This window comes from Meles meles, chromosome 10 (assembly GCF_922984935.1).
Source record: "Meles meles chromosome 10, mMelMel3.1 paternal haplotype, whole genome shotgun sequence".
NCBI classification, from domain to species: Eukaryota; Metazoa; Chordata; class Mammalia; order Carnivora; family Mustelidae; genus Meles; species Meles meles.
Window position 1 is genome coordinate 67,660,945 of NC_060075.1, and position 24,282 is coordinate 67,685,226.

Sequence of the window (24,282 nt, forward strand, 5' to 3'; positions counted from 1 at the left end):
GGCCAGTTGGATGAAGACCACCCTCTCAGAGAGACAAAGAAAGAAACACATTACTAATTTTCATAATTTTACCGTGTTACAAAATAAATATGCTACCATTGGAAGTCACGTCCTACACAGAAAGAGATGATGTGTCAGCTACCAATTCCTTAACAAAAATCATGGAAGATGCAAAGATTTGGTTTTTATCTCCTGGTGGAGATTTTGTTACTATATAAAGACTGAGCATTTTTTGTTTTGGTAAACAAATTTCTTGCAGCAACTGCATGATAGTGTATTATACAAATAGCTACTCCTTTCTGTGACTAGGCAGAAAAGCTTGACAGTTTACCAAGCCTAGGAAGGGGAACTATCAGTACAGATTGATCCACACACATGAAGGATTAGCTTATAGTTCAAAAAGAAATCTTGGATGAGATTGAACATATTGATTCCTTTCATGCTTAACTGAAGCAGGACACAAAAGAAGATTTCATTTATACTCTCTCCCTTAAATACTACAAAGATACCAACAGCTGACTACAACCATTATTATCACATGGCTTGTCAACTAATATCTGCTTTAAGCAGGAGGAATAGATTTTGCATTTTCTATAACTTACTTCCAGATATTCACATAAATTTTAAAACAAATCTTATCATTGGACAATGGAACATGCTGAAGCTTCTTTGGTGCATCTCCTCTCAATACCACTTTTTAACGACATTTCTAATGCACGGAAATTCACCCACTACAAGAGCTTCTTTTCCTTGGCATATGAATTTGATACTTATTAGGATGTTTGTCTGTGTCCAGAACTCCTCAAGTCACACAGACTCACATGTCCTCAAGGTTGTGCTATGATCAAATCATTCCCTTGTATATGCATGATAACAAAGTGTATCTTCTCACATTAAAAAAAAAAATCTTCAATTTCAATGTTTGAAGTAGGTACACAGTAACATGGTGGTTATTCAGATCCATTCCTCTTTAGTCTACAAGTAAAGATGAATGAGATTTCTGGTTTTGTTTTTTGTGTGTGTGTGTCTATATAACATAGCACAAAAACCCGACAAAGATAATGGAATTTGACTATGGAATAAATCACCATCAACATATTAACAGTTAATGGCCAACTACTCAGGCAAACTAATCTATGCTGCTGTCATGTCATTATCTACACATGCATCAAGAAAGACCCCAAAATGTTGCAAGACAGATGGAGCCACAACCCAACAGCTCTATATAATAGGATCAACTCACGTTGATTACTGATCATAATGTGACACACACATTATTACTGACAATTGCTTTTTTATATTCTAAATAATAGCAGGGAGTAGTGCTTGACTTAGTTATGTGTAGTGGTGAATTGGCCATTAACAAAATGTAGGGCCAACAAATTCTACTGCGATGGCTCAATCTGTATTCTTGGTGAAATCAGGCATGTCTCCCTCTTTCAGGATGGGAAGAGCTCCAACAAATAGCCTCTAGCGTAGAGGATTGAAATGTAACACCTAACATCAAGACATGGTTTAGGTTCTATATGTGACATCCCAGGTAATAATTGGAAATATAAATCAAGATCTATGAGTATGTGGTTATCCTCTTAAATTTTATCTCCAGCTACTTTTCAACAGTGGTTTTTGGTGAAGATGAGTTTTGCATGGAGAAAGGGTGGAGGAGGTGGGAGGCTGGTGAGCAGTACCCAGCTCAAGTCTCAATCCTTTACACCCCAAGAGCAAAACAGCAAGCATTCAGTTAACTGAACCAATACTTGGTATCTCGATGAACATCTAGTGTTACTCCAGAATGGTCCTGGAGGCCTTGGCTCTTATGTTCAACAGTCTAACAAAGTATTCCACACATATACATACTCTCCCTGAGATGAGTTTTGGCTAACATGGTTTTATAAATCTTATTATGTCCAGAAATGTTTTGGTGGCCCTTCAGATTGGTGTCCCTGCCAGATGCCCATTTGGCCTTCTTAATCTGGCTCTGAAGACAGATCCTAGAAAAGTTTTCTCCTCTCTCTGGGTGGCTATGTGTTAGTGGAGTTCATTGAGAAAAAAAAAAATGTTGTTCATCACCCTACAAAAGGCTAGAATCCCTTATAATGGATAGTCCATGGGACTATGGAGAGCATAAAGGAGATGTGAGGCTCATACCACCATAGAATCAGGGACTTATAGATAAGAAATGGAGATAGAGGGCCTATATCTTTCCTTCTTTCTCCTCTCTTCTCCTCTCCTGTTCCCTCCCTCCCACCCTCTCTCCCTTTCCTTTCCTTTCCTTTCCTTTCCTTTCCTTTCCTTCCCTTCCCTTTCCTTCTTTTCCTTTTCTTCTTCCTTCCTCTATCTCCCTCCATTTCATTCCATTCCTTTCCTTTTTCTTCATTTCTTTCTCTTCCTTCCTTCTTCCCTCCCTCCCTCCCTTCCTTCATCTCTCCTTCCCTCTTTCTCTTTTTTCTTTCCTTCCTTCCTTCTTATATAAGTAGATGTCTTTGCAATTTGATGATTCACAGAGACTGAGCAAAATGTTATAATATAATCACTTACAATGGCAAGTAAGATCCTTGGGCCCCATTTTCTGAAGAAATAAAACTCCAGTCACATGGATGAGGGCTGAGATGACTTAGCTTAGGGTTAGATCTTGAGAATGAAAATAAAAGAAACTAGAAACTAGAGTGGGGTTCATTCTAATTTGCTGTGTTCCAGCATAGATCTGATTGGTTCAAGTATACAACTTAGTGATAAAAGAATTAAGTTTTCATATGTCCAAGACACTGTGCTAAGCAACTTACACACATGCTCATGATATTACTTATTCCTATTTTATAGATGAGGAAAGTGAGGTTCAAAACTTCCCATAAACTTAAGCTTAAACTTACCCTGCTGGAAAGAGGCAGAGCTGGGATTCATATCCAAGAGAATGACTTACTCTTGACCTCATTAGTAAATTGGGACAATTAAACCTAACTTGCAGAGTGATTGTACCATAGGTAAACAAATACATGGCAGGCAACTGACATCTAGTACTAGGTACTGAACCACATAAAGAAACATATAGAATCTATTATTTACTTTTTCCTACAATGTCTTCTCTGTAGACTGAGTTATGGCTTCTTTCCATTTCTTTTCCAAACTATGGATTAAAACTCATTTAATATTCTCTCTCCATTTGTTTTTATTCTCCTTTTAAGAGAGTGTTTTCTCCACTGTCCTGTACCTCTTCCCATCACATAATTTTTAAAATCAAAGCAAGTTAAGGGAGATGTGTATTTTTCCTGCATTTTCTTTTCCTCTAGAATTTTGCACCATGCATATGTATTAACTCTTCAAAAGGTAAAAACACTTAAAAAATTACATAAGAAAGCCATGTTGGAACATACACAACTATCATACCTCATCAATTAAGTGATTTTCATGTCACACTTCTAACCAAAATGCTATCCTGGAATTTAAGTGTAGGGTTGGTAAGTTCCTTTGCAGTTAGGCTTATGTTTTAACATACCTAGTACTTAAGGAGTTATATTTTTATCCAGAAAGTATTTATGAAATAGAGTATCACCAACACATAAATATCTCTGGAAACACTGACAGGCACCCCAAAAAGCCCAGAGTAGACATGCAGACCTGAAAAGACTTGTAGGCATCAAGGTAAACTTCTAAACTTCTTTCCTGTATCAAGATGTAGTTGACTTCTATTTAAACAAAACTTTCATACTTGTCCAACAAAAGCTAACACCATAAAAAAAACAAAACAAAAAACTAACACCATCATCTTAGGAACTCTTATTTGAAATACGTTCAGTGTCTCTTTCTAGATTCTTGGCATTTCTTGGGCTTTGGCTGGTAAGGTCTCCTGCCATCTGAATAAGCCTATTCTGTGTGTGCCTCAAAGTGTTCTTCCTGGCTAAGTCAACAGTGTAGATCCAGGCTTGTTGAGAGTTAGGATTTAAAGAGCCATCCTTCTCCCCCCCCCCCCCGCCCCCCGACACAAAAGGATACTTTTGATCTGATATAGAATCAGATCTCATGTCACTCTTCTGTTTATATGCCCTTAATTCTCTGTAAACTTCCTGATGGCTCAATCTCCATGCCTTGTTGGCCTATGATCAGTACTTCGTAAGGTTATTCATTCAACAAATAATTTAATCTCCTGATTTCAGGTAGCTAGAGTCTTGCTCATTGCAAATAAAATTTGAAGTTCAAATAATGGATGAAACCCAACTTCAGCCATTTCTCATTGTACTGACCTTTCAGAAAAGGAAACTAGTAAGTAATAAAGTCCTGGGTGGCAGGAGGCAGTTGGAGTGTCAGAAAGTTGCTCAGGACTAGTCTAGGCAAGGCAGGTGCCTGAAGACAGTTTTGCCAAACCTATTGCAAGCCCGGTTCACTTTGTTTCTCCTGGGGCCATGTGGGCAGGAGCCCCTTCCTATAGGGAGAAAGCCATTCTGACAAATTCAAGCCACAAGCATTCACACAAATATTTATTCACTACATCTTAGGTCCAAGGACGTGTTGGGGAAGGGGGTCTTCTTGTTCTAGAACAAAGGGATCCCAGATTGATCAGTGGGACTTTTGAGCGATGTCCTCAAAGGAAAATCTAGGCTCACTGGTGATGGAGAAGTGGTAGCTCCTTTTGACCAGGCTTGATTTTATCCACATTTTAAGGACATTTCTGCAAGTCTTTTTATTGACTGTTAGCCACTATGGACTAAAATCCTTGATGCGCCTAGTGTGAGACAGGAAGTGGCCAGACTTACTTTGTACATTTAATGAGATCCTGATTCTTGCTGCAAACACTGAACTGGGATAGGAAGACTGTGAAATGAAAGAAAAAGGGTCTAAAAGCTTGTGCTTTGATGTATTACCATGGTGAGTGGATATTAAATTTCCATGTACTAGTCATCATGCTTTATCTAATGTATAAGAGTTATGTACCTCTACATCAAGGACATTAAATTGTAATTTTATGAGAACCCCACAATTGAGTTTTTTTCTGTTAAATGGCAGAATGTTATTTGTTGAGGGTAAATAGTTACCTTGCTATTCTATGTAATCTCCACAGGGGACATATATTTGAGATTGATTTTAAAGAAGAGTGACTTGGACATTGTGAGGAATGAACCTGGAGAAAGGGTGCAGAAATGAATTCAGATAGTTGGCTCTGCAGCTTCTTAGCTCTGTGACGTTTAGGAGAATGCTTTGCTTTTCTGTGTTTGGGGCCCCATCCGAGAGAATGATCTAATGATATGTTCAGGTGCCTCACAAAATAGCAGTTCTTAAGATTAGCCGTTCTTAAGAAGTTCTTAATAGCAGTTCTTAAGAAGATGTCACCAGCTGGGTCTTTTGGGATCTTGCTGTTGACACTGGCTGAATACCTCCTACTATGTTTAGACTATGGATAGGACAAGGAACAAAAGGGAGATGGCTACTCACTCCAGGAGCACACATACAACTTACTACGCAGGAAATCATTTCCAAATTGAAATATCAGAGACAACTCTAGGGGTCATGATGAAGATACAAAGACACTCTAAATAAGAAGTGTGGGAGCTTTGGGGCACCTGGATGGCTCAGTGGGTTAAGCCTCTGCTTTCAGCTCAGGTCATGATCTCAGGGTCCTGGGATAGAGCCCTACATCGGGCCCTCTGCTCAGTGGAGAGCCTGCTTCCCCCTCTCTCTGCCTACTTGTGATCTCTGTCAAATAAATAAATAAAATCTTAAAAAGAAAAAAAAGAAGTGTGGGAGATTTTTTAGAGAAGGAGATTGTGCCTTTCTATATATCTAGGTTATTAGGGGGGCACTTTAATATGCAGACTTAACATATTTATGAAAAGTTGTATAGGGGCGTCTGGATGGCTCAGTCAATTAAGCATCTGCCTTCAGCTTGGGTCATGATCCCAGGGTCCTGGGATAGAGCCTTACTTTAGGCTCTGCACTCAGCAGGGAATCTGCTTCTCCCTCTGCCTCTGCCCCTACCCCTTACTCATGTTCTTTCTTGCTCTCTCTCTCAAACAAATAAAACTCTTTAAAAAAAAAATGTATAAACTGGTTGTGGTGAGCATTTTCAGAGATCCTGGGAGCTATGATCCTTCAGCAGTCCTTTGTAATTAATGTGAAAAGTGAGCTCTGTCCTGGCTCGCCTCCCCCCAACTTCTACCACTCCTCCCCACACACCCATTACTTTCCAGTTCATATGCAACTATGGGTTTTATAGACTTCTTCTTTAACAAAAAACTTGTAGATGTGTTTTCTTCAGGCTATTTCCTTACTTTTATTTTTTGATATAACTAATACCAACATTCCCGTGGGGACTTTAGTAACAAGAAAAGGATACAGACTTCTTTCCATCCATTTGCAGCACAATAAAGTGGAAAACAGGCCAGTTCGAAGAAGCTTCATTTTCTGGATAGGTGATCCTGAATCAGTGTGTTTACTTCAGTGCAGTGTATTGGTGGTTGTGCAGAATGTAAGTAATCTAGGCCCCATTACCAGAAATTGATTTGTATTCTAAATTAGTCCTGTGTGTAGTTAGAAATACTTTTCAGTGTATATAGCAAAATACTCCATAATCTAACTATCTCACATAGTAAAAAGTCTCCTAATAGTTGTTTCAGAGTTGGTGTGACTCAATGGTATCCTGAGAGTCCCGGGCTTTCTTTCTGTTTTAACTTCTCAGCATGTTAGCTTTTCATCTCAGACCTTTCACCTCATGGCCACAGAGGACTGCTGCTCCCAGTAGCAGATCATCTCACTACCATGCCCAAGGAATGGTACCAGACAGCTCTCTGTGAGTACTTTTATCTTTTTTCAGAAGTAAAATCTTTCCCAGAAATTCCTCATTCCTGGCAGGGTCTCCTTAGATGTTTTTGGTCAGACAGTTACTGGCTGCTTCTAGCTACAAGAGATGGGAAGGTATTTGGGAAAGTGAAATGTGAGAAAATTGACTAAAGTGTAAAATTTAAACAAATGTGGGTAAAATTCAGACGACTGTGGTGTATCCCTTAAGGCTAGGCACTTTGCCACCTGAACACAACTGGGGTTCTGTTGTAAAGGAAGAAGGGGATGGCTGTCGGGAGCCCACCGCTGGTGTGTTCCCTTGCCCTGAAGGGATTCCATGGACCACACTTTAAATGGATGGTTGCCGAACATCATCTGGGTTACATCAGAAGCATCCAAAGAACTTTAAAAAGGGCCAGAGGCCTGGACTGCACTGACTGAGTGGGTCAGCAGTAAGCCTTGAACATCTGGATTTTTTTTAAAGCTCATTAAGTGATTCTGGGGTACAGCCTGGACTAAGAACTCATTGGACAAATCAGTTAATTCCTCTGAACACCAATGAGCAGCCCACGGAGATAATATCAGGATAATAGTATTTGCCACATAGGATAAGTATTAGAAATAAACAGGTGGCATCTATAAAGTCGAAGTTCAAGCCAGCACATAATATGTGCACATACGTAAACTTTGGATCTTAGTCTACCCCTCCCCCTCTTCCACCAGACTGGTTTCAGAGGCAGATTCTAGTTTCCTTTTTCTTTTCGTTTTCTAAAATATTTACTTATTTATAACTTTACCGAGGAATAATTGACTAATATATATTTGAAGTGTACAATGTGCTGATTTGGTATACATATACATTGTAGAATGATTACCGAAGGTGAGATAATGAACGCATCCATCCCCTCACTTCACCTCACCATCATCGGAATTAACATAGTTGGTTTTTTTCTCTCTCTTTTTTTCCAGGAAGAATGTAAGATAGTACAGCTATTATGGAAAATAATATGGCAGTTCTTCAGAAAGTTAAAAATTAAACTGCCATATGATCTAGTATTCCCACTTCTGGGTATATATGCAAAGTAACTGAAATCACTATTTTGAAGAGATATCTGCACACCCTGTTCACAGAAGCATTATTTACCTCAGCCAAGACATAGAAACAACCGGAAGCATCCGTCAACAGATGAATGGATAGGGGCACCTGGGTGGCTCAGCGGGTTAAAGCCTCTACATTCGGCTCAGGTCATGATCCCAGGGTCCTGGGATCAAGCCCCACATCGGGCTCTCTGCTTGGCTGGGAGCCTGCTTCCTCCTCTCTCTCTCTCTGCCTGCCTCTCTGCCTACTTGTAATCTCTATCTGTCAAAAAAATAAATCTTTAAAAAAAAAACAAAAACAAAAAAAAACCCAAAACCAGATGAATGGATAAAGAAAATGTGGAGTGTGTGTGCGTGTGTGTGTGTGTATGAGTATGTGTAACTATTATATATATAGGAATATATATATACACACACATATATATAAATGTCTCTATATAGGAATATACACAGAGAGAGAATATATATAAGAACATTATTCCTCCATTAAAAAAAAAGAATGTCTTGCCACTTGCAACAACCTGAATAAATCTGGAGGGCATTATGCTAAGTGAAATAAGCCAAGGAAACATGTTCAATGGTATCACTTATACGTGGAATCTTAAAAAAAAGGAAAAAAAAATTCTCGTTTCCCCCAGAGAAACAGCACTTTTCAAAATACTGAGTAGACTTGTTATCTTGGATACTGTAATAGTTCTCTACTGCTGTAGTAACCAATTACCACAAATTTAGTAGCTTAGAACACCAATGTATTATTTCACAGTTCTGTGGTTTAGAAGTCCTGGTAGGCTAGGCTGCATCCCATGGTCAGCGGCTCAGGCCAAAATTAGGGAGCTGCCTGGGCTGGGCTCCTGTCTGGAGGCTTGGGTAAAGAACACACTTCCAAGTTCATTGAGGGGGTTGGCAAAATTCAGTCCCTTGCAGCTGTAGGACTGAGGCCCAGTTTTCTTGGTGGATGTCAGTTGAGGTTCTCTCTCTGCTTTTAGAAGCCATTCCATTTTTTCTCACATGGTCCCTCCATCTTCAGAGCAACGACAGCGTGTCACATTCTTCCATGCTCTGCCCTCCTTTTCTGCTCCAGTTGAAGAAAGTTCTCCATTTGTCAAGGCTTCTGTGATCTCACTGGGCACATCTGGATAATGTAGGATGATCCCTTTATTGCAATGTAAACTGTGTTTATGACCACGGAATCATGGAAGTGATACTTCATCATCCTCACAGGTTCTGGGATTAGGATGGGATGCCTTTAGAATGGGGACGGGGAACAACTTTAGCAATTCTACCTACCACAGCTGCCAATCTACTTCCCTGTTTCAAGCACCCCTGCATCCCAATGGCTCTCACCCATCTTTCAATCTTGTTATCAGCCCATAATTAGTAATATCCAGGCGAAGTGTATCTGTTATGTCTTTTACTGAAGCTCGATTAGATATAACTTATTTCCCATATTAGGCAAAAACCGGGACAGGAGTGATGTCAGCTTCACATGTCATGTATGCCCTGGTCATGGACATGGAGAATCAGGAGTCTGGCCTGACCTCGAGGGGTTGGAGGCTCCAGGCAGTCAAGCCTGAGAATTCCAATTAGACACATAGTGATAGACAAGAGGAGACAGTTCATGCCAGATCAGTGATGCTGATCATAAGCACCATGAGGGTTCAGAGCTAGTTATAAATGGAGACTATTTCAGAGCTGCAGGGCCTGGGCAATCTTTCCATGACCATTCCAATCACACAGCACAGGCAGCCCCCAACTTCCCTGCCTCCTAAACTCAATTGTCTTTTTTCAGAAGCCCAAATTGATTCAGAAAATGACTCCTTTGGAGCAAAGCCTACCACCTGCTACTTACCCAGAGTATTTTTTAGGAGTCTTAGGCCAAGTACTGTTTTAGCTTGGTTTTTAATCTTCAGCTTGGGAAAGCTTAAAAATACTCAAAATTAAAGTGTAAAGAGTGGAAAGAGGAGGAAAAGTCTGGATGATCTTAAAAAGCCAAAACAGAACAAAAAATAAAGGCCTGAAGCAGAAGCCATTGGGGAGCTCTCATGTCCACATTTTTACTGGAGTTCCAGAGTGGACACTGTGGGGTGTGATCCAGTCCTTCAAGTCTGAGGCACCCATTCCCCAGCTGCTGGGAGGGCTGGCAACTGATGGCTCTCAGCCAAGTTTCTTTTAGGGAATCACCCTTGGCTTGAGAGCTACCTTGTGCAAGGTCATGCCTCCTCCCTGGGCAGTTCTCATCCAGTGACAGCTAGATATTGGTATACGAAGGCCAGGCAGCCTTGCCCCAAGTAGAACAAGAAAGAAGCGCAATCCCTGTTCCAGAGTTTCCCTGATACTGACATAGGCCTCTGTTAGGGCCGCCTTACAGTTCAACGCCTGCCTCAGCACAAAGCTGTTCCCTCTATCTCCCCAGAGGCATGAATTCCACAGTCACTTCCCAACCACTTTCCTGCATGTTCATTTCAAGCCACCAGAAGAATCTCACAAGTCCCATCAACCTTGAGGATGTGTCTGTCTTTATGCCTGTGTAGGGTGTATGCATGTGTTCTGGTGTTTAGCTTGAGAAAGAATGAATGAGCAAAGATCTAGCAGTTTAAAATATGACCAGAAAAGAAATTTACTGGATTTTTAAATTTCATCAAGGGCTTTAATTTTCCTCTTTTCAAGTCTCAATTTCATCTGCTGAAAAGAGTTATAAAAGCTAATGGCAAAAAAGTAAAAAAATTCAGAGGCAATAAGTGCATCAAATTTATTTCCTTCTCTGATGCACTAGACACGATTTGGGTGCAGTCAAGACAAAGGGTGGACTGTCAGCCATAGTTAGCTAACCAGGATATGGTACTTACAAAATAACGGAGTCATTTCAAAGTCCAAATTAACAACATTTAAGAACGTTCCATCATCTTTTGAAAAATGACTCAAGGAAATTATTCTCCCAAAATTCATCTCTTAATTGTTCTGCAGAGTGGTCTGCAATGAGAGGTGGGAACATGGCCTTGAGAGGCAGCCTTGCTGGAAGGGCTGCTACTCCTTAGGAGAAGGATGGGCTCTTCTGGAGAGCAGCAAGAGCCCTGACCCACTGACTTTGAGTCACATCTTTTAAAGAGTTAATTTGGCTGGAACTGACACTGATGCTGAGCTAGTATTTGAAAACGTCCCTAGAGAGAGTAGATAGTTGCCTAAGAATAGCATAAGGTAGAATCAGTCTGGATGTTAAGACATAGGTCAGATTCATGTATATAAATGTCTATTTCATGCCCCAAAGTAGACACTTCTATAAGCATTTTCTAGGTCTTCTGATGTCTTTGGTTTTTGTGGAAATTGGGGGGATTTGAAAAGAGCACTTCTTAACCCAACCTTAAAGAGTGAGGGCACAAAGTGTTAAGTGTGGTGGGAAATCGAGGTGGCTATCTCTGGATAAAAGGTGTGGGAAAGATTCTAGTTTCCTGCACTATTCATCCTGGGTTAAAAATTCGGCTTCAAAGATATTTAAAAATAGAAAACGTACATTTTTAGAGGGAATCACCCTAGGTTAAAATATTACATTCTTTAGAGTGATAACAATAAATTGCTACATTTTAAGCAAACACTGGGAACAAGAGAGTATACAGCATAATTCAAAGCTTCTAAAGTGAGGCGTTACATTGCTTGCATTAGAATTATCCAGAATGATTTTGAAAATTCAGATTCCCGGGCCCAACTCCTGACCTACTTGGTCTAGGATTCTGTGCTAGAACTAGCACACTAGGTGATTCCTGAGCACACTGAAATGCAAGAAAAACTGGCATAATAGAATGATTAGCTTTAGGGCTAGAGAAGTCTTCAAAGATAAATCTAGCCCAAAGCCCTTGGATTGTGACCAAGGCAAACCGACATGCTACGATATAAGGCTTAAGTAATGAAAGTCTGAGATCCTCTCAGTTGAACAAATATTTATGAATGACCTACTCTCTGCAAATCTCTGTGGAAGATACAAGGATAAATGAGACATAATTCTTGCTCTCTGTGAATCTAAAATTTCATTTAATTTTCAACTAAATATGCAATTCAACCTTTCCCCAAATCTGTTTTTATTCTTAACATCTCTTCATGTAAGATTGTCTCTTGGATGTTACTTAATATAATGCTCATAAAATTGAACTAGTAACTTCACTTTTTGCTCTCAATTTATCTCCCTACTCTAAGATCAAGACCAGGATGGTGAACAGATGAGTTGGAGAATAGCAGTTAATTCCAACCTACTCTGCTATCAGACAGAAATGCTATTAGGCATGTGGCTTTAACATACAAAATCAAAGTTAGTATAGTCAAAGTGTCTGCGCTTATTCCCCAAGTGCAATATGTTACACTACTATTAATTTGTTGGTGTGAGGGTGTCTCAGCCCATTAACTGTTTGAGGGTGTTCTTAGAGATACAACATCAAGGTTCTAACTCCAGCAAGAAAAGCCCAGACCTGGAGCTTATTCTGTGTTTTAAGACTTGACTTTAAAATTTGAGAACTTGCAGACTTCTACTTAACTTTAGAAAATCCTTTAGAGCTGAGATAGTATCTGTTCAGAAGTGCACAGGGCCCAACCCTTAGCTTTTACTATCTAGATGAAAACTTGGAAGTTTCTCCAAATCTGGCTTTTCATGAATTTAGGTCAGCTAAGCATACAGTGCCTGGCTTGCTTCTAAGACTCAAAAATCCTCAAAAAAATGCAAGCTACTGCCTTAGTGCTTGTTCTCTACAATAAGTTCATGGAGCCCTCACTGAAGTATGACCATTACGGAATTAAACACAAGTTTATCCTTTTAAGACCATGCGGGTTTTGCTCATCCTTGATTGTCTAAAATGAAGAGATTTGATTAGGTTGAATCCTAATCAGTACAAGGTGGATATTATACATCACAGGAATCAGAGTGGGCTCCTCTCTCGTTTTGTTCTCTGAGGGCAATCATTGGCTGACCTCTCCGTGTAACTTCTTCACTTCAGTAGGAGGCCAGTCAGCAGGTGAGTGGGGTTCTTGGGTTGACAGTTACACAAACTCTATTGCCACTGGAAGACTTCGGGATAGCATAGATTTTTATGGTTTCTGCAAAGTGAGACACAGATTCATCTGTCCTATTCCAAAGACTACAAAGAAGTGTGATGTTTCTGCCAAAGATGGCACTAAAAAAATAAGAAGAAAATATAACTGAATTCCAAAAGAAGTGACTGACAGAAATAGAGCCACAGTGGTGGTGGTGGTAGTCCAGATAATGGGGGTAGAAGACAGATTCTATAACATCTATGCTTACTATATTTAAGACATAAAGAAATAAGACTGGGAACATTTGCAGAGACCTTGAAATTATACAGTATAACCAAATGGAAATTCTAGAACTGAAATATTTGATAAATGAAACCAAAAACTCAGTAGATGGGCTTAATAGTGAGCAAGTACTACCAACAAAACCTTTCACTACAGAAGTTACTGGGAGACCTTTCTCATATTCTAATCTCATAAAAAGCCTCCAAAAGGCAACTTTCTTTGCCCTGGATAGTGCCCCTGGCAGGGCTTTATCTCAGTAAACGGGCATCTGTTGTCTGAGTTTTGCTCCTTAAGCCCTTAGCCTTCACTGTCGATTTTGGTTTGATATATTTGAAGACTGTCATCAGTTCTGTTACAGTTAAGTTAGAGGAGTGTTCCCTAAACACTGAATTTCCCCATGGCAAGACTGTATCTTTTCCTCTCTGCAACCCTAGGGCCAGCACAGTACCTGGGGGTAAAAATAGTCATTCCTAGGAATCCAAGAATTGGACTTGAAGAGAAAGAAAATGAAGGAAGGGCTACTGAGAGACTTGGAAAAGGGCTAGGTAAAGGGCTTAACTACACACCACTGCTTCTCTCAAGACAGAAGCCTGGCTCAAGCTTCCCTGTACCAGGCCAGTCCTCCCTTGACAGTGATTGATAGCACAATCCTCCTCTCATTACTGAAGGCTTTGTTTCTTCTGTTGAGAGTCAAAAGTGGGAAGTGTGCCAAAATCCTCACTGGTGGTACAGAGCAGAGGGCTGATCTGTTCCCACTTGTCTAATGGTAACCTTCACCCATCTTACATGTTTAGCAGAGAGCTAAATTTTATTCAGTGGGAAGGAAGTTCTGGGATCACAATACATAAGTAAAATAAAATTACTCTTTAATTACCTGTACTCAAGGCTAAAATACTGAAGCAGAAAAGAGCTGTGAATCAAAATTACTAACCTTTTCCTGTGGTAGGAAACAGCGTCATTCAAATACTCGTGTTGCCTCAAGGTACAGCTCCCTTTTCTATCCAAACTGTTGAACTAAATGAAGAGTGAGGTCCCTGAAGAAGGAGTTTTGTTCCCTGTTTTGTTAACAGGGGAGGGTGAGCATTCCTAGAAGATAGCTCTAAAGTGTCAGGAACAGCGAAGATTTAACTGCAATCACCCTTAGCTCTAGAAGTTTCATTATTACTTGTCAGATTGTTTCTGTCATTATTTCTCATATGAAAAAGGGTGTATACCAACTGGTTTAAAATTAGGGTAATAAGAGATTTGATGTCTGTATTACCACACCCTGGGATTCTGGGTGGGATTCTGATATATTTAAGTCAATGAAATAAATCAACTATTTGCTGACCTTTTGTGTACAGAGCATGGTTGAATCTTAGGAAAAATTACCTGTGGGAGAGGTGAAAGTAGTAGTAAACAAGACAACTTCTAATTTTAACATATGTCATGTTAAATTCTTAAGTTTAAGAAGAACAATAACTTAGGGAGGAAACCACTACCATCCTGTCATATAAGGTGGTGTCTGGAGAAAACAGGTGTCAAAGGAAACAAACCTACTCTAACTTCTTTAAAAAAATAATCTCACTGATGTAAATAACTGTGCTTTTGGGTAAAGTGCCTGCTTCACATTTTCACAGCTTCTATTTCTCTTGCTTCATTTATTTCAGTTTTAGTAGTAACAGGAAGTTTGGGTAATTTTACATAAAAAGTTTTAGATGTAAACGGGAAAAAAGAAAACCCTTTTAAAGGTACCCTGACAAGTGAGTTTTAAGTAATTCTATGTAGTTATCTAGAGTTACCAAAGAGTAAATTTAGAAAATACACTGTAAGTTTAGGATTTGAAATGATTACTGAATTAGTAAGACAAATTTCTGCTATTTAATATACAGCAAAAATTCTATTAATCTTCTTTAATAAGCACTATTTTACATTATGAGGTAACGGATTAGCCCTAAATGAAGTCATTGGTGATCTTAATTAAAACTATGTGCACCCAGCAGTTTTTTGTCTTTCTGCCTTCTAAGTCAGTATATTATAAAGAAGACTGGATCTTGACATGTTTTCAAACTTCAGATTCAAGTTCAACCTCACCACTCAGTTCTGCTTCATTTGTTTGAGTCATTTGACTTCTGAACACCAGTTTTCCATTTGGTAAATCTGAAGATTTAGTAGTCTGAGAGGGTCTAAAGACAATAAAACATAAAATGAAGGTCTAACCTGGTAAATATTGAAACTTTCAGATGAGAAAAAACACCAAAGAGCATGATTACTTTAGGATTTCAGATAGCTAGCTACATGTCTAATTTAGGATCATTAAGAAAATACAGGTGATTCAATTATTTCCCTTTTCTTTTCTGCTTCTGTAACCAGGCAACTAGGTCAGTAAAAAATTATTTTTAAAACTTTTTTTAAAAAGATTTATTTATTTGAGAGAGAGGTGCATGAGTGAGGGGAGGAGCAGAGGGAGAGGGTGAGAATCTCAAGCAGAATCCCAGCTGAGCAGGGAGTCAAGGCGACACTCGATCCCACAACCCTGAGATCATAACCTAAGCCCAAACCAAGAGTCAGAGGCATAACTGATTGAGCCACCCAGCCATCCCTGTAAAAATTACTTTTTAAAAATAATAAATCATTTTTATGTCTTATTATTCTAAGCACATAGCTACCTTCACCTCGGAGAATAAAATGACTTTGTTGAATAAAATTACTTTTTATATACCTAAATAGCATGAAAAATTAAGGTTTAGTATTTTGATTAAAGAAAAATCCAACTATTATTCCTATTCCTATTCCTGTATCTCTGAAACACACAGCACTGAACAGTACAAATACATGGAAGACAATCTTGTATAGAACTAAAGGAAGGACTGAATCATTATTCTCTTTCAAACACTTTCTGGATTTTATCACCAACTCTCGACAGTCTAACAACAAACTGAAAAGAAAGGGAAATTCAACCTAAATGCTACCAAGAGTATAATTCTGGTATTCTAGAAACAGAAAGAGGAAAGACAATGTGGTTTAGAGTGAGTTCTATGAAAAAAGATTTGAAGCTGACAAAAGTCAAAACCTATGACTTGTTAAGACTAAGACATTGCCACTCAAATTAGTTTTATAATGGCACATCACATCTAGCAATTCTACAAATGACCAAGTACTGTTAACCTGTCATTAGACATTCATTAGAAAACCCAAATAGCTTAAGTTCTAGGGCTGAATTTCATAAAAAAGACAATGAGTATTTCATTATTGGGAGAAAAGTGACTATACTCAACTGCACGATACAGGGGCAATATAGTAAGACAGAAAGAGTAGAAATGCCCCGCACAAATTTTCAGTCCTTTTGACAAAAAAGCTATCAATAACAGAATGAGAAGCACTAGTACAAACACCTGGTGGTTCTCTCTCTTTCTCTTTTTTTAAGATTTTATTTATTTGACAGAGACACAGCGGGAGAGGGAACACAAAAAGAGAGAGTGGGAGAGGGAGAAGCAGGCTTCCTGCTGAGCAGGGAGCCTGATGTGGGGCTAGATCTCAGGACCCTGGGATCATGACCCGAGCCGAATGCAGACGCTTAATGACTGAGCCACCCAGGCACCCCCCACCTGGTAGTTCTTTAGGCAGAAAAAATGATGCAACACAAATATGGCTTTAAGAACTAACACATTTAAAGTTCTAGATAGCAATAAATTCAATAATGAGTAACAAACTCATGACAAAACTGTTTACTTCCATATTTTACTAATACTGATAGATTTATCTGGAGAATGTCGATGTTGCTAAACTTTAGTTCTTAAATGTTCTGTCTTAAACACTATAGGAATTTCTATTTGGATAATCTATATCGTCAGTATTATTAGAGCTGAAGTAAAATATGTTTGAGGTAGAGCCCTTTAGTAAGAAAATAAATTAAGCAATAATTCTGTATTCTTTCCAGGATTACACTTTTGGAAAACTTAACATAAGTACTAGTATATCTATATGTATTTAGGTAAATCAGTCTCTTCTCAAATGATTTATCAATTCGCAGTGCAACTAAATACAATTCATTGGAAAACATGGGGCTATCTGAATATATTAAATTGTACAACTCTACTACTAAAACAATATGAAGTGGCATTCATTTCCTCAACGCTTCTAAAACTGGTGAATCCAAACGACAGTGTGTATATATGTGTGTATATATACATATACATGCATACATGTACATATGAACTAATAAGGAACATACTGGGTGACATGTAAAATTGGTGAAATGAAAATTGAGGTAGACAGGTTAGACTCAAACAACTTATGAACATCTGGAATCATCTGCTTAAGGAAGAGGAAGGTCAATTTTTATTCATATCTTAAAAGCACCAGACCAATCTATTATCAATAGGTAGACCTGAGCTCTCGATGAAATATACCTAAAACCACAAAGTTTATGGCCTATAAATTGCATTTCACTGAGTCTGTACATATGCCAGAGCATAATTAAGCAAAGGTGGAAAATTATTATTATTATTTTTTACATAATAGGGGCAAAGAATCTCATAAATAACTTCTGAAGTACACAAAATGTCTGCCATCAGGTCTCAGTTCAAATACTACCTCCTCAGGGGTCTTCCTTGACACTCTACACAGAAAATTGCTCTATCGAATCCTTGTTTTCTTTTCCTAACACCATTCTCTGAGATCTTGTTCATTCATCTATTAACTTGTTTACTGTCTAGCTACAGAGTTAAAGCTCTATGAGAACAGAGATCCTATAGGTATTGCTTTATATTTCTAGTAGATGCTAGGCATTATTTGAATATTAGTTGAATAATTAGTTGAATAAATGAACTCCAGTGTACATGATAGATCAAAATATACCAAGAAATAGAAAAGCATCTCCCCCCACCCATATACACATACATACACTTACCTGGATGACCTAATTTTTTTAAGATTATTCTAAATCAGAGGTAGAATATTTTGCTGCTTTAAAGACAAATAATATACACTGCTGTAAAAATTACTCAAGCCTATTCAAATTGAGTAACTTTGATGAGAAAATAATTTAAATTAGTATTTTTGGTAAAGTAATCCCAAAACTACTCCTTTAGTATTTCCCACAACTCTTACAACAGTTAAAAATAATCAGATAAAACAGCTTTAAACATGGTAATTTATTTTATGCGGTTGTTTAAATCCATTGTTTAAAAATGTTCAAAAGGCACTTTAAAAAACATATTTAAAAATACATTTTTTCTGACTTATTGGTGGATCACTTAAAATAAGCAAGTCACCACGCATTTTTCAACCATTCATAATACTATAACCTTACATAATTTCAAAATTCCAAAACACAAATATTCACTGTGTGATATAACACACTGCTTAGCAGTAAGATTAGTTTCCCTCTAATATATACTTTATATGGATTATTAATTGGTAGGGCCCTGCAAAGTTATTTAAAATGAACTGATAAAAACTAGAGGTAAAAGGGGTTGAAACAGAGCACTGTTCACTTCTGAAACTAGTTTTAGAGTTGATTTCTCTAGGGAGAATTTGTGAAGTTTTTGCTCTAATCTGTATTAAAACTCTATTTCAACTCCAATATATAAATGTAAGTCATATTTTTAAATCAACAAGAGGTTACATTTAGCATAAAATACACAACAGGTTGTCCCCCAGCTTCCTTAAGAATGTTTCTGTTAGGCCTACAGTAGAGAAATGAGGCAAATGAGTTTTTTGGTTTGTTTTTGAGAAGAAGGGGTTGAGGGAATGGAATCCAAATAACTTTAGTTCATTTAGTAATTGTATATATAGAACTAGTTTAAAACTGTAGACTTTTAACTAGGGCAAGTATCCTGAGAGCCAGCAGGCATTATTCTTAGATTTTTTTTCTTCCAATCTCCTAGGGAAATCTAAAGTTATAATAGGTATAAAATTATTAGTAAGTGATACAAATTCTAATCACTAATTACAGCCAAATTAACATTGCAAAGGCAGCATTAAAGTAGTTAAGAAATGGAAATTAGTCATAAAGAAAATAGAGGGCAACAAATACAAAGAAGAAATTGTCAAAGACTAAATACTCTAATGAACTGAAAATTTAAATGAGGAACAAAAGGACAGACTTGATCTAATCAATAAAGTGAGGCATTTTTTTTTCAAGTCTCAATCCGGAAATACTATAGTTCAATAGGCTCAAGGAAGTGAAAAATTAATACTCAAGAAACATCTATGAAAATTATCAGTTAACAAATTTAATGCTCAAATACAACTACCGTATTTCAAAAAATATTAAAAACTGGTCAGTACTTTATTTTGAATCATCTTATAGTAACAAAAATTCCTCTGAAATTTAAGATAAAACAAATAATTGAACTCTGGGACAAAAATCTGCTTTGTATCACCTATGAACTTCCCATTTGAAATATAAGTATACTGTTACTGGGAAACATAAAGATAGCAAAAGCCTTGTGTTTTGAGACCACACTAAAATCATTTATCCAAATGACAAAGATGGTAATTTAAAAGATGGTAAGTGATCATCATGAAATCTGCTTATATGTGCTCTACTGAATACCTGGAGAATTTTTTGCTGTACTAGGTCATATAGGACAGTCAACTGATTCTTGAAAGTGATGAAATTTTCATAGCACGAATTAGCAGAAAAACATCTGCATATTATAAAGTAGTATTTTGCGACCCCCATTTAAAGTTTTTTGCTTACAATTGGAATTTTTTTTTTCACTAACAAGTGAGGACACTCATTTAGTTATGCTTTTAATGAATTATTATGTATTTACTAGTACTTAATAAACTCTTCCTGCCCCAACTGTGAATTACTAAACTTGGAGAATGACATACGTTATTGTGGGCCCTGGTATTAGTCAATCTGAAGAAGCTACAGAATTTCGTCAAAAAATGAATGATCCATGGACCCTTTAAGTTATCTTTAAAGTCTCTCACATTTAATATAGTATGATCTTGGATGACACAGATTTAAAACATGCTTCATCTAAATCTTTGAAAGATACCCTACTTAAGGAGCAATAAATCTTCAGCACAATCCAAGGATTATTTGCATCAGAATCACTCAAGTCTTGGTTCCCAAACTAGAATGAATAGGACCCACTCACCTGGAGGGCGGGTTTAAACACAGCTGCTAGCTTCTCCTCTTAGAGTTTCTGACTCCCCAGGAGGTCTGGGGTGGGGGCCCCAGAGAAGTTCAAGTTCCCCCAGTTTCAAGTTCCCAGATGATGCAAATACTGCTAGTTGGGGACAACACATTGAGAACCACTGACCTAGGCAATCTAGTAAGAAAGCACAGTACTGAGCCCCATGCTAGAATCAGAATTTCTGGGACCAGAGTCTTGAAATCCGCATTTTAACAAGCTCCCGGGCAAGTATAGAAGAATGACAATTTGAGAGCCACTATGACAATCTGGCTGGTTAATTTGTCTGTTACTGACTGATGTATCATATTACACATGTTAGTAAGTAAAAATGGAAAGAAATAGTGCTAAATGACTAACCTCAAGGCTGACATGGTACAAAGAACACACAGACTTGGAGCATAAATCCTGGCTCTGTTACTTACTTGCTCTATGACAGTGAAAAAATTACTTTAGTTCTCCGAGCCTCAGTTTTCTCATCTACAATATAGGAAGAATACCCAATTTGTGAAGATTAACACTAATGTACATAGAATATCTAAAGCACACCATATGGCATACAGTAAGCATTAGATAAAAATTAGCTATTACTTATAAGAAATGTATGAAATATTTCCTTCAACATCTAATTGAATAAAGCAGATATTTTCATTCACTTAGAACAAATATTTACATTCTATAAAACCTTACACTTATTGCTCCGTAATCTGGGCCAGATAAGTATTCTAAAAGTTGTACATATATTCATTCATTTAATCCTCATAAAAATCCTGTGAGGTAGATTTAGTATTACCATCCCTAACTTATAGATGAGATAATCGAGGCACAGGGAGATTAAGTAAATTGCTCAAGGTTACAAAACTTAGTAAGTGATAGATCAAGAATTTTAACCCAGGCAGTCTGACTCCAGACCCCAGGATTCATCAAAATGTTAATTTCCTATGAGTAAATTTTAAGGTTTTTAGAAAGTAGCATATATGGACTGCAAATAAATTCATATTCACACCACGATGAAGAGTTGTTCAAAGAAAAGAATGAATGCCTTGAAATTCTGGCAGGTAACAGTGTCATGAAAACAACAAAAGACAATTTAAGTTAAAAACTGGTGGGACTTTTCAATGTGTGGACAGGACAGAGTAATCCGTAATTACTACTAATCGTCACCAAGAACATCCTCTCAATATATACCATCCAAAGAGATAATAATTTTGACATGTTTTGGCACAATAAATATAAACTCTTCAGCCAAGCAGCAGATTCAATGGCATGATAGCCATGTAAAATTAGCATAATTATAAACATAAAAAATGTAAATCATTTGTAACATTTAAGGTAATCTTATAGAAAGTCTGCAAAATATTCTTTTCTGACACACTCAGATAATACTACTAAAGACAACAAAGCTTAAAATTTTCTTTCCTTCCAGAAATTCTTTAACTAGGTCACGAAAATCAGAATGAAATATTTACGAACATATTTTTGATGACAGTGTTGAATTGGGTGTTCTGCTCTGTTAGAATTATCTACTGGCAAAACCAACCAACCAACAACCAACCAAACAAAAAACCACCCCAAAATAGTAAGTCAGCATCAAAATTCAGGCTGATATTCATGAATTAAGTATTTTGGTCTTTTAAAATCTGGCATACTTCACTTTGTTTAAGCACTCTGTTTCTCTAGTATTTTTAATCAACTCTGGTGAAAGCTGTACATTCAAATTAATTTGCCAGTGCAACTAATAGCCACCTCAGAGCCTAAAAATGAATGTCTAAACTTTGCTTTAAACAAGTTATGAAAGGCACAAACAAATTCTCATCTCTCAACAGGATGATAACAAAAGGAACTAGAATTATGTAGTTGGAAAGAGTTTTAAATAATCAACTTAAAATGACAGTAATTCCTGAGAGTGGCACTGATCTAAGAAAGGCATCTCCAATATTGGTTACCCACAATTAACAATGGGTAAATTTGGGAACAAAATATTTTAAAATGCATGTTTATAGAATGCAATTAATGCTTTGAGTAAATAAATACTAATATTAAAACTGTATTCACGGATAAACATATTTAGAAAAGAGACGACAGGGACTCAGTAAAACATTAATTACTAATTAGAACCAAGTATATAATACAGTCAAGGCCCATATAATTTCAAAATGTGGTTTTATTAATGCACTTTAGGACAAGTGCCATTCTTACTTTACCTTGTCTGGAAGAAATACTGCCAATTACAGTCATAGGAAATTTCCATTAGACAAAAACTGCATGTGTGAGTGTGTGTGTGGGGGAAGGGTTTGGTTCATTTATATCATACTACAAATATAAACTCATGTCTTGAGTTTATGAATAACATTAAGCAACACTATTTCCTCCTAAAATTTTCTTTAAGGCAGATCTATTTAGCATCATGTGTGTTATTAATATGTGCAGTATAGTTTTAGAAAATTTAAGTGTCCCAGTTTCTCAGTGAAAATAATAAATGTGTTCAAGAACAGAAAACAAAAATCTCGTTTCTAGTCCCTCTATCTGGCCACCATTTTAAAAACACAAGTTTTTCATATATATATATATATTATATATATAATATATATATATTACATATATATATTACTGTATCAAAACACATTTTAACAGACTTCACAGCTCACTTAAAGCTTCAGTTTACAGTCATTCATATGAAAGATTTCTAATATGGAATGTTCACTTAGAAAGAATTCCTCACTGGGATTCCAGTGTTCTGTATCAGAAATGTAGAAGTTCTTCAGTGCAATGCTAAACATTTTACCTCTTCATTTGTGTTTTTCTTTCAAGGGTTCTCATTTTACTTTTGGATCTTCATTTTTGTAATCTCGACTTACTTCTTTTCGTATATTTTCAGGTAAGGCAGGTTGATATCTGTATAAATAACCATATGGACGAAGATGATAAACGAGGTATTCTAACTCATACATAGTTGTAGGATCAACATAGTGAAAAGAAACTGCAAGATCAGAACAGCAACCAGGACCCTAAAAAAGTAGCAGAAACAGGCATCATTAAGAAACAGTACATAGTTAACACACAATACTCACATACTGATAAAGGAAACATTAATTTTAACAGATTCCAAGCACCAAAGTTGGCAAGGTAAAGCAGAGGCACCTATTTATTAGACTTGTGGAAGAAACCAAGAGTTTGTAGAGTTCTTCATGATTTAAACATGAAAACTGCTAAAATATATCTACCTGAAATCATATTCTCTCATAGTCTATAATGTTTTCACCGAAAACATTCTTGAGACTTCTTCAAATGAAAGGGGTGGCTATACAAAGAATGATGCTCTATTTCTGAGTTTTGCTTTTAAACTTCCTATGCTCTCACTCTAACTTTTTGCTTGGCTCAACCTCAGAAAGACAACTTTGAAGCATTCAATGACTACAAAATTCTTGCCCATTATGTGCAACCAAATACTTCATCTACACATCAACCCAAACAATATAGTACTTAAGAGAGGAAGTGCTGAGTCAACTCTAAGTTTGAATCCAAAGTTTGTCGACTAGGGTCAAATTCTACATACTAGTAGTGTATGATCTTTGGCAAGTTACTTAACCTCTATAAGCTTTTATTTCCCCATCTGCAAAAGATGGTTACTTAAAGGAGATAATGTATATAAAATGCTTGGAACCAGCGTGGCCTACAGTAAATGCTCAATAAATGCCGACATTATTATTGACAAAATAATCACATTTAGGTGGTCCTCAGTAAGTAAGTCAGAGTTAAACATTTGTCCAGAAATATAATTCTCAGATTCCTAACAGAGCTGGTATGAGGATAGGTTTTAAAAGACAAAAACAAGATAATAAAAAAAAACACAACAAAAAAAAGCAAGAACATTAAAAAAAAGAAGAAGAAGAAGAAAACACAAAACTGGCCCAGAACTAAACAATTATAAGGTTATTTTGGTATTTAGAGAATGTTTCACCCAGGTGACTCCAACAAAACTTCAGAC

At 37.1% G+C, this 24,282-nt stretch overlaps 1 protein-coding gene across 4 annotated transcripts in view; it reads right to left on the reverse strand.

Annotated features, from left to right (window-relative positions):
• The window catches only part of C1GALT1 (core 1 synthase, glycoprotein-N-acetylgalactosamine 3-beta-galactosyltransferase 1), an 80,404-nt gene that overhangs the window by 23,554 nt on the left and 32,568 nt on the right, over window positions 1-24,282 (reverse strand). For 3 of the 4 annotated variants that reach the window (XM_046021475.1, XM_046021474.1, XM_046021476.1), the window contains one exon: window positions 18,281-23,302. In XM_046021475.1, the coding sequence (XP_045877431.1) occupies window positions 23,111-23,302 (192 nt within the window). In that variant the 3' untranslated portion in view covers window positions 18,281-23,110. Of the gene's footprint in view, window positions 1-18,280; window positions 23,303-24,282 lie in introns of those variants that run through there. The other variant, XR_006820571.1, reaches the window with a different exon arrangement.